This window comes from Mastigoproctus giganteus, chromosome 6 (assembly GCF_048544385.1).
Source record: "Mastigoproctus giganteus isolate SK-2022 chromosome 6, ASM4854438v1, whole genome shotgun sequence".
In the NCBI taxonomy this organism is placed as follows: domain Eukaryota; kingdom Metazoa; phylum Arthropoda; class Arachnida; order Uropygi; family Thelyphonidae; genus Mastigoproctus; species Mastigoproctus giganteus.
In genome coordinates, this window is record NC_143580.1 from 196,371,280 (window position 1) to 196,383,489 (window position 12,210).

A 12,210-nucleotide genomic window follows, 5' to 3' on the forward strand; every position below is an offset into this window, starting at 1 on the left:
CACTGCTCCAATTTGTGTAGCAGTCTTCCATGTGCAACAGTATCAAAAGCCTTTCTAAGATCCAAGTATATAATATCAAAGTTATTCCCTGCATCCAGTTCTTTTGTGACTGCATCATAGTATCCAATCAAGTTGGTCAGGCAAGACTTCCCCTTAACAAAACCATGCTGTGTCTGAGCTATAACTGAAGTCTTGTCTAAATGATCCTGCAGTGCTTCTTTAACCAGTGCCTCCATTAATTTTCCTGGAACAGAAGTTAAGCTCACAGGTCTATAATTACTTGTGTCAGCCTTTGATCCTCCTTTGTGAATTGGGGTCACATTTGCACATTTCCAGTCTATGGATACCTCCCCTGAGTCCAAGGAAGCTCTCATAATTATGGCTAAGGGTTTGCTTACTTCCTTTGCTGCCTCCTTTAATATAACTGGATAGATCCCATCCACCCCGGGTGCCTTTCTTGTGTTTATCTTCAACAGTTTCTCCTCCACTTTACTCCCAGTTATTTCAAGGTTTTGTAGCTTACTGCTAGAGTTGAATACACCTCTGGAATTCCCCTCGCTGAATAACTCCTCATGTGTGAATGTCGATGCAAAATATTCATTTAGTTTGTTAGCTACCTGAGCAGGATCATCAACAGTTAACCCATCAATATCAAGTGGACCAATCTGATTCATCCTCTTCCTTCTAGAGTTTACATAAGTAAGAACTCTTTGTTGTTTTTCTTTGCATCCCTTGCCAAGGATTTCTCGTAATCTGCCTTCGCCTGCCTAACCTCCTTTGTAACTTGGTTGCATATCAACTTGTATCTATCATAGGCTTCTGTGTCATGTGTTAATTTGTAAGTATCCCATGCATTTTTCTTCTCTGCCATATGCCTCATTAGTTCATCTGACATCCATTTTGGCCTAAACCTTGAACAATATTTCTTAGTTGGTATGTAAAGCCTAGTAGCTTCCAAGATAAGTTCTTTGAATGCTTCCCATTTTGAATTTGCTGTTGGTAACATCATCAGTTGGTCCCACTGTATAGAATTTAAATACTGTCTCAGTCCATCGTAGTCGCCTTTACGGAAGCAATAACCCTTCCCTTTACCCCTAATGGTAGTTACCTCTTTGAGTAAATCCCACTTCAGCACACTGTGATCACTGCCACCTAGTGGTTCATTTATCTGCAGATTCTTAATGCATGAAGAATCACTGCTGATAATCAAATCAAGAGTATTACTCCTTCTAGTTGCCTCCCGAACATGCTGATGTAGAAAACAATCATCCAATAAATCCACAAAAGCCCTGCTAGTGCGTGAGTAACCAGCCCCCAAATTCCAGTCAATATCTGGGAAATTAAAATCTCCCATTATAAGACTCTCTGATTTACTGGCCCACTCTATTTCCCTGTACAGTTCCTTATTATACTCATCAGAGTCATTAGGCCTATAGCACACTCCTACTCTCAATTTTGATCTCCCAATGCTTATGTCACACCAAACTGACTCAACACTGCACTGTCCAGCGATGTCGACTGGCTTCACTTCCTTGGTTTTTATGTGTTTCTTAACTAATAGCATAACCCCCTCCCCCTTTCCTATCCTGTCTATCCTTTCTGTAGACGTTGTACTCCCCAAATTGCAGTTCTGCATCCCTTATATCTGTGTGACACCACGTCTCTGATATCCCAACAATATCTGCCTTTGATGTTTTGAGCAATACCTCAAATTCATCAAATTTATTTACTAAACTCCTAGCATTGGTGTACACACAAGTATACCTGCACCTGTTTCTATTCTTAGCTACCCTAACACAACCCATGTGTTTACTTGTACTGCACTGGCTCCCAGCAGTCTCTGAAATACCATGCATCTTGTTTTTCAGGCTTCTGCTCATTCTAATAGAAGCAGTGCAAGAATCTCTTTCACCTCTGCCAGTGGCTACTGTCAATCTATTGGTCTTTGTCTCCCCCCAAGCTAGCAGTTTTCCGACCCACCTAACACTGCCTCGATAGCATCAGCAAATATTCTTGCACCCTTTCTATTTAAGTGTATCCCATCCCTGTAGAAGCAATCTCTCCTGTTAACAAGTACAGTCCAGGCTGAAAAAAATTCTACCCCTTGAGCCTTGCACAATCTTTCCAGGGCCGAATTGATCGACAAGGCTCTCATCATATACTCCCTCCTATCGTGTCTGGGTAGAATTGCAGACACTTTCAAATTCAACCCTAATTCTCGGCTTTTGTTCAGCAGTGACCTGTACTTGTTAAGTAATTCTGCCGGTCTCCTACTCTTAATATTATTAGTGCCAACGTGTACAACTATATCACCTTTTGTGCCCTTAAAAGATGATATTCGCTCTACAACGTCATCAACCTTTGCCCCTGGCAGATATACCCTGGTCCTGTTCCACCTATCTTTTTTACAAAGCATGTTCCCTGTTTCCCTGACAATAGAGTCACCAACAACTAACGGGATTCTTCCACTTGCTCAGATTATGAACCTGAGAGAGCATAAATTCAAATTGAATTTATTCAAATTTTAGAGGAAAGGGATGTGTAAAATTGTTTTTTTTTTTTTGGCTGATGCTACATAAGCTGATATGCTTGCTTTCTTGCAGCACATGCCTCTATTTATTACTACTACTATTATGCCTATAACACACTCCTACCATCAATTTATCATTTCTTAGGAAATGAAGTAAATATTAAAGAACTTTTATTATATCTAAAACATATTGGCTTGTACAAAAGCATATAATTTAACCTCTCTCACAATATGCTTTTTGTGAATTAACAATGAACAGACACAATTTGGGCTTAGTAGCCCTTGTGTCGTTAAACTGAACAACAACAATAGCAATTTTGTTTTCCCAGTGCTTAGATCACACCAAACTGACTCAACATTGCACTCGTCACACATGTTGACTGGATGCATTACCCTAGATTTAACATGCTTCTTAACTAAGGGCATAACCCCTCCACCTCTCCTGTCCTGTCTGTCATTTCTGTGTATATTGCACTCTCCATATTTAAATTCAGCATCATTTATGTCTGAGTGACACCTTGTCTTTGCTATTTCTACAATGTCTGCATGTGATGACTTAATAAGTACTTCAAATAAGTACTTAATAAGTACTTCAAATAAGTACTTCAAATTCATCAAATTTATTTACTGTGCTCCCAGCTTTGGTGTACCTGCAAGTATACATGTACATATTCTTACTCTTAGTTACCCTGACACAGCCCATGTATTTATTTGTACCATGATGACCCATAGTAGGGCCTGAAATTCCAGACACCTTGCTTTCCTGGCTGCTGCATGTACCAAATCATAGTAGTGCAATAATCACTTTCACCTTTGTCTGTAGCTCTAGTTAAACTATTTGTCTGTGTATCTCCCCAAGTCAGCAGTTTTCTGACTCACCTATGACTGCCTCAATAGCATCAGCAAATATTCTTTTACCCCTTCTATTCAAGTGTATCCCATCCCTGTAAAAACAGTTTCCTGTTAACAATCACAGACAATGCTGAGAAAAGTTCTATCCCATGAGCTTTGCATATTCTCTCCTGGTCCGAATATAATTCCTCCTATCATGTCTGCACAGAAATCCAGACACTTTCAAATTGAATGCTAACTTGTGACTTTTTCCCAACATTTCCCTGTACCTGTTAAGCAAGTTTTCAGATCTCCTACTCTTAATATTGTTAGTACCAATTTGTACAATAATATGACCTTTCGTGCTCTTAAAATATGATATCTGCTCTGCAATGCTGTCTACTTTTTCCCCTGGTTCTATCCTACCTATCCTTCTTGCATAACATATTTCCTGTTTTCCTGATAATAGAGTCACTGAAAATAACTAGTTCCTGTGGTTTCAGTGCATTTTGCCTTGGAGATTGCTGTTTTGTGTCCGATGCACAAGTGTGAGCATCGGACATTGAGATGGGAAACTTATAGTTTGATTGGTCCCCACTTTAATTCCTTCAAGGGCATCTATCCTATTCTTCAAATTCCCAGAAATACCCATCAGAATGGTGAGTTGGTGCCTAATATCTTCACACTTTTTGCACCTAGCATGCACACACACACACACACACACACACACACACACACACACACACACACACACACACACACACACACACACACACACACACACACAAACGCACACAAACACATCCCCCCCCCTTTACTGGATTATGTCCTGTTTCAGAAAGGTCTGCAACCATTTCAAAAGTTGCACATTTCGTTAGGCTGTGATATGTTGGAGAATCACTCCTTCAGTTCTCTCCAAGCCACAGCATTCCCGCTACTTTGTGCCCATTGAATCAACTTTCATTCAACCCAATCGTCTCTAAGGACTACAAACTTAATTTGATATTTTCACATTTTTCTAGACCTATTACACAGAACCAACCATCCTGATTCTCTAATTGCTCCTTGACCTCAAGAATAATATCATTATTTGTCCCAAAGTTTCATTCTTTTAAATGTTTTCAGTGCAAGAAAACAGATAGTAATCTAAATGGACAATAAATGGTGTACAGGGAAAGTGTGATAACATCTTATAACCTATTTATTAGCTATTTCCATGGTTACATGAAACACAAGTGCATTGCCATACAGGGATAGGATCTCTCTGGGAAACTTACCATGATGTTTGGAATTGAAACTACTTATGATATTTCAGTAATAAAGAAGAATAATATGGATTTAGCCTTTTAAAAGTAATCAATGAATATCACTAATACAATGAATATACTTATGAAATTTCAGTAGTAATAAATTAATATCACCCCTTCTTTCTTAAAAAAACAAACTAATGGCACCCTTTGAAATTTCTCGTGGAAAGGAGTTCCTTCAGGATACCACTCTATGCACTGTTGTTTAATTTCTGAATCATGCAATTAATCAAATTCATAATCACCAGCTGGCTGGCCAATGCTTATTTAAATCCATTCAAAATTTTCCAAAAATTGTCTTTGCATCAATCACCTTTTCTCTCTTCATTCAAGTATTCTGATATCCATTTCACTGAAATATTTTTCATTTTCAATTTCTTTGTAGGTTTTGTATGGACTTATTTAGTGTCTTAGGTATGTGTTTTAACCCAATCTGCTGATCTTACAAAATCAAGTTGGGACTGCATCATTTTCTGTGGTTGATTCAACCAATGGGTCATCTGGATGTGAGTTTTTTGGTGGCTCTACAACCATTTGTAATAAAATTCAGCAAAAGAGTTCTTGATGAATGCTCAATATATATATCACTGAATTTTTTGTTACTCAGACAGTCCTTTCAAAAAAAAAATCACTATTGCACAGTTCTCTTGTTTTGTGAACTTACTGGCCTTAGAAAACACAACTTTTACTAAAAATATATGGGGAAAAAAAAATTCTAGTCTGAATGTATGTTGTAGAAAAATTGTTTCAGTTGACTGAGCTTCATATGTTTAATTCACTTTGGTATCTGTGACAAGTACTATATATACAAAAAATAAAAAAAAAATAATAAACCTTTAGGGGAAAAATTCTTCCTTACTCTAATTTCCTGTAAAGCACCCTCAATTCCTTGGCTCTGGAAGCCAGGTGGAGGAGTATTATGTAAGTCAGCTAACTTTTCTTCTATCCACTCTCTAGCAGAAGCCATTTCAGTAGTTACTCCATCAAGGTTAGTTTGGACCAATTCCAGACTTTGCAGTTTGCGCATGCCTCTCTTTCTAAGGTCTTCTAATTTTCGTTCTAGAGACCTATACAATAAGTAATAAATATTTCTAAGAAAAAGTACAGTAACTGCAAATTATGTTTCAAAGAATTAAGGGTCTTTAAACTTTATTATTTAAATCATTTTACTATTAGGTAAAGAAATAAGGGAATTTCTTTCTGAATACTCCATTTTGTGAATGCTGACATATATGCACAGACCTTCCTATGTGGCTTGGTTGAGCACACATAGGAAAGCAGAGTAGTGTAAGTCAGTATGTGATTAGTGAATTGTAACCATCTACCTAATACTGTGTTGGGCCTCCATTCACATGGATATCAGTCACTATTTGCCTAGAAATTGACTCCACTAGATGTCTGAAGATGTCTATAGGATCTGCAGCCATGCTGCCTGCAAGGCTTCCCACAATGTCAGAATATATGGCAGATGTGTGTGTCCATATGCCTCACTTCCCATTCCAAAACATCCCACAGGTGTTTAATTGGATTGTGGTTGGGCAAATTTGGAAGCCAATCAAGATTGGTGATATCTTCATTGTGTTCCTCAAACTACTTATGCATGGGCCTGATGACATGGTGCATTATCACCTTGGAATACCTTGTTTCTGTCCAGGAAAAAATGCAACATGGCAGGGTGCATGTGGTCTCCTAAAAGCTGCCAGTAAATCTCAACAGTGAAATATTGCCCCATATGCACCAGGGGTCCTAGTCCTTGCAGCAAAACATGCCCTATATTAAACAACCACCACCTGGTTGGTTTGGAGGCACTATGCACATTGGGTCCATGGACTCTTGTTGCTTACACCACACACAAAAGTGTCCATTTGACTTATTCGACCAGTACACTTGTTTCCAGTCCCCCAGTGTCCAACCAATGTGTTGTTGACACTACAGCATTTGCCTCAACGATGATCAGCAGTGAGGAGAGCATCTCTTGGGTCATCTGCAGTAGAACCCCATATATCTGAGTGTGTGTGATGCATCATCATGTGGGATGTTGTTCTTGCATTTCACATATTGTATTGCTATGTCAACTATTCCACAATTGCACAATGACCTGATTTTGAACACGTACAATATGCTACACCCTTTTCCCACCATGAACATCCACTTGGCATAATCCTTTAGAGTTCTCTCAGCAGGAAGTTATATCCACAATCATGCCCTTTTGAAACTCCATGATATCTTTACTACATCCCATAACTGCTACTTTATCACTCAGACTTGCACGACAGATGCAAATTACCACTTTCCTAATGTACGAAGCTGTTTACATTTTATACTGTGAGCTATGCAATATAGTTCATTACAGATTGGGGTGGTCACAATTCAGTGATCACTGAGTGTATATATTTACTCAGTTTGTTTTGAAACTCTACAGGGACATGTGCCACCTCTTAACTGTGTTTATAACTAATGATAGCCATTTTTGTATTTCTGATTGTTTTGAAAATTGGTGTAGGAGGGCATGACCTCTATTACTATGATTTGGCTTGCCAATCGAATTTCTCCAATTTTGGTTTGTGAGTCAGAACTGGACAAATTTTATTATTATTATTATTATTATTATTATTGCTCTTATATTATTTCTCCCTGATTGCAGGTTCCACCTTGTGATGGGTATTGCTACCAAGTACACAGGGTGGTTGTTGTTATGTATGGTGTTACTGTTGGTCGAGGAACTCTCTGACTATCCTATAGGTGTCCAGGATTGCGACTTTCTGGAGTTCCTTGTAGGTGTTCACTGGGAAACCTATTGCTGCTAGGCTGTTATGTATGGTCTTTGGCACCATACCTGTGGTTGACACAATGATCGGGATGGTCATTACTTGTTGCATATGTCACAGCTCTTTGATCTCCTATCTTAGGTTTGTGTATTTCCTGATTTTTTTCCCATGTGTTTTCTGGACATTTCTAGTGTTGGGCACCACTATGTCAATCAGGTAGGTAGCCTTTTCCACCTTGTCCACAAGGGTTATGTCCAGTCTGTTGTGCGGGATTATCCTATTTATTATTATAGCGCAGTCCCAGTACAGCTTTGTGGGTTCTGGTCTCTAGTATTGCCTGGGGTTCATACTTGTAGTACGGTACACTTTCTTCGATCAACTGGTATTTTCTTGCTAACTTCTGATGTATTATCCTGGTACCTAGTCATGTCTACGCGTGTACTCAGTCTGCATGATCACTTTGCATCCTGCAGTGATATGTTGGATCATTTCTGAGGCCAGGTGGCATCGTCGACGTGCGTCATCGGACACTCCCGGCTCCTTGGCGATGTATTTTCTATAGTTTCTGGTGTTGATTATCTGGTCTTGGATGGCGAGCATGAATCCTTCAGTCTCAGGGAAGAGCGTCGCACTTGTGAGCCATGCATTGGAAGCAATTTTATCTGTGATCTCGACAGAGATCATTGTAGTGTCTGCCATGGAGTGTCTTCACTGCCCATCTTTCTAGCTTCGTTTATGCCTCCTGGTTGAGTGGGGTATACCGCTTGTCTATCTTCCTTATGGCCTGATGGAGTGCAGCTGTGTGTTTCTGGAAGTAATCCTTCAGGTTAGCAATCGCTGTCTTCTGTTGCTCAATGAGGTCTATCAGGCCCCTTCTTCCTTCTTTCTGGGAAATTGTCAGTCTCTCCATGACTGATTTTGGGTGGTGTTGGTGGCTCATGATCATCATTGTCCTTATCTTTCTCATGATATCTTCCAGCTCGGTGTTAGTCCAATCTATGACCCCTAAGGAGTATGTTAGCACTGGGACTGCATAGGTGTTTATGGCTTTAACTGTGTTCCCTCCATTCAGCTTTGCTTTCAGCAGGCTTCTGAGTCTCTCATGGTATTTTTCGGTCAGGCGGGCCTTAATTTCCTTGTGCTGTAACTGCTGAACCTGCATCATCCCCAAGTATTTGTAGGCCCTCCCTCTGCCATGGCTTCGATCTCTTTACCAGTCTGCAGCTGGTAGTTTTGGTTGACTAATTTTCCCTGATGCAATCCGTGGGTCTTGCATTTGTCTAGACCAAATTCCATCCTAATATCATTGCTGAATTCTTTGGTGATCTGGAGTAGTTGCTGGAGGTGCTTCTTGGTTCCCACGTAGAGCTTGATGTTATCCATGTACTTCAGGTGGGTGAGGGTGTACAGGTTCTTCCTTCCTTCTTTGAGGTTATATCCGTACTTGCTACTGTTGAGCATGATGGATAGTGGGTTAAGTGCTAGACAGAACCACAATGGGTTAGGGCATCTTCCTGAAAGATTCCTCTCCTGATGGGGAATTAGCCTGGTTGTGATGTTTTCGACCTTAATGGTGGTATTCCATTTCGCCATGGTTTCTCCTAGGAAGTTTGTCACTATCAAATTGACTTTGTAGAGTTTTTATAATTTTTATTATAAAATAAAATAAAATTTTATATTTTAATAAAACATAATTAATAATTTAATTAATAAAATAAGTTGTTATTATTATTATTGTTATTATTAGCCATATGGTGCAAGGAAGCCTGAAGCTTATGCTGAACCAGCCAAAAAAAAAAAAAAAAAAAAAAATCCCGAGTTACCCTGAAAGAGAGAGAGAGAGAGAGAGAGAGCAATAGAAAGGAAACACCAAGAAAGATGATGATATCCAGCCCAGGAACCTGGGTGTGCCAAGCCCATACTCACCAGATGTGAGCCCCTGGGGGAATAATTGTTAACAGAATAAAGGAAAGTTATGATATGTCATGATGAGAATAAATATTAAGAAAACAAAGGTTATGAGGGGAGAAAGAATTAAGTTAAATATTAAAATAGGAGAGGAAAGAGTAGAACAAGTGAACAAGTATAGGTATTTGGGAAGCTCAATGGTGTAAGAATCAGAGAGCTGTTCTTATTTCTCTGTTGCTCTTTGCTTCTTCCACCATTGGGCTTCCCAAATATCTATACCAAATACCAACAGGTAAAAAAGCTTTTGAGAAATGAAGAAGAATGTTGTATGGGAGATTAGGAATTGGTTTAAGGAAAAGGTTAGTATGATGCCTGGTATAGAGCATGGTACTTTATGAAAGAGAGATATGGATATATGGACACTGAGAATAGAAGATATTAAAAGACTGGAAGCGTTAAGATGTGGGTATGGAGGATAAGGTTGGTTGATAAAGTTCAATGAAAAGATTCTGAGAGGTGTAGATGAAAGGATGGAAGGGAAACTGGACTGGACATGTGTTGTGAGGTGAAGGAGAGAGAAATATTATTTAATAAAATAAGTTGTTATTATTATTATTGTTATTATTAAGATGATGTTATCCAAGGAGAGACTGAGAAACTTCCAAATTCCTTGGGGTAAAAAAAGCTTGCTCTCCAGATAGCCTACATACTTGGGAAAAACTCATTCCAGGTTGCTCAGAAACTTGAAACTTTGCAGATAAAAAACAGTTCTTTTAAACAAATTTTTTTGTTTAATAATATGTTTTTATAAGAACTTTTTTATTTTAATCCCTTTTATCTTTCATTTTTTATTTTAATTTCTTTTATCTTTCATTTTTTATTTTAATCTCTTTTATCTCTCATTATTTTTTATTTGAATCTCTTTTCTCTCATTATTTTAATCTGTTTTTAAAAGAGATTAAAATAATGACTAATTTTTAATATATATATCTAAATTCATACAAATAAATGAGCACTGTCACTTTTCAAAATAGCAATCTTAGGAGGGTATAGTAGTAGTAGTAATAGTACAGGCCGACCATCACTAATCCGGCAACGTTGGGACCTGTGGGGTGCCGGATCACCGGTGGTTATTTTAGGCCATACAGTTTACCCAACAGCTAACCACCTCCTCCTACTTTCAATACATTGATTGCCAAGCTAGTTTAAGAAAAAAATTCCCCAGGGGCCAAAAAATATTTAGCAAATAATTTGATTAGTAATTCTAAAATAAATATTGAAATGTCAGTGTTGTCGTTTTTTTGCTTAAAAAAAAAAAAAAAAAAATATATATATATATATATATATATATATATATATAAAAAGTCTCTTTTTTTATGTTGCATATATGTGGCCGACATGGCCCAGTAGGTTACTTTATTTCTTGAGAAGCCGTGTTAGCCGCATACGTTTGACGCTATTACGGCATACATACGAAGGTCACTTGTGATTAGTTTATTGCACGTGTGGTGAGCGCTGCAATAAAACTAATTGTGATAAAATAAACTCTCAAACATTGCAGTAAGTTTGTCAGTATTGTTAGAGATTTTGTGAAAACAAGTTCGTTAGCGCACTGTATTATCCACCATATTGTGTTGTGTTTTTCTGTAAGTTTGTACAAGTGTGTTGTAAAAAAAAAAAAAGAAAAAAAAAGGAATGATTAAAAGAAAATTACTAAAATAAGAGGAACTGAGAAAAATTGCGGGAATTTACAATTAAGTGGAGTTAAACTTCTCATAGGCACACTGCTGTCGAGTTTTTTCAGAAGTTAAACTTTATCTGTTATGGACAACGTATGGTGTTTTTGCTTTACATCATGAGAGGCACTTCCTTTATGCATTGGAACCATGGCTGGGGCTAAATGTGAGCAAGTTATAATAATAAATGCAGAAAAACAAGTGGGAATGGCTTGCCAGTGTTTATGAGTTCGTGCCAACAGCTTATGCTGCAACCAACGCAATCAAAACAGTAGCAGCAGGTCGATGTGCAAACCTGGGAAATTTGAAATTATGTCCAAATTAACAGTAGAACCGGATTAGTGATGGTCGACCTGTAATGGCTAATGATGCAAGAATGCAACAGACAAAAAAAAAAAACCCTACCAATACTGCTGCCATTAATAAAAAACATTTTTCCTTCTGAGCTCTCAATCATTTGCCACAATTCAGGACATTCTTTTGAATATCTTCAATCATGGCAAATGAAATCCACTGTCAAAGGGATTTCTAAATAAATTAGTTATTAGTGGTGGAAAATGATGCAAAATAGCAAGAGGGTGTCAGCCACAAAAAAAAAAAAAAAAAAAAACCTACTACCCACCTCATCTGTACATCCCCTCTAACAATTTGTATAATCATCCTTTCTTAAATTTTTTTTCAGCTACCCACTCTCACCCAGTTGAAAGTCTGTTCCAACAATCAATTGCTCTTTGGCTGAAATTCCTTTAACAGTGGATATCATTTTGAAAAACAGCCAAAAGGAATTTACAGCCAGGTCTGGGCAATAAGTTGTGAGATTAAGTTGGGTGATAATACTGCTTATCTTATTGTTAAAAACATTTTTTTTTTTTTTTTTTTTTTTTTTTTCACAGAAAGTGTACTCTAAGCCAGAGAATGTCCAATACTGTGTTCACAATTCACTCCTTTTGTATTGTATAGGATCTCTCAAAGAAGAATTTAAGTCTAATTGATTATATGACTTTCTGAATGAATTTATATAAAAAATGCCAAGAATATCATAGAAACATATCAAGCAACAGAAAATAAAAAACCAAGCAACCTTGATAGGGCCTTCTTGGTTTTTACAACATGCCACCTAAGGAAGCGGT

The 12,210-nt window shown here is 37.9% G+C and overlaps 1 protein-coding gene across 3 annotated transcripts in view; it reads right to left on the reverse strand.

The window, feature by feature from the left end:
* LOC150084856 (muscle-specific protein 300 kDa-like) overlaps window positions 1-12,210 on the reverse strand; it is a 1,257,473-nt gene that overhangs the window by 719,379 nt on the left and 525,884 nt on the right. For all 3 annotated transcript variants that reach the window (XM_090376651.1, XM_090376652.1, XM_090376650.1), the window contains one exon: window positions 5,528-5,735. In XM_090376651.1, the coding sequence (XP_090232777.1) occupies window positions 5,528-5,735 (208 nt within the window). The remainder of the gene's footprint in view (window positions 1-5,527; window positions 5,736-12,210) is intronic.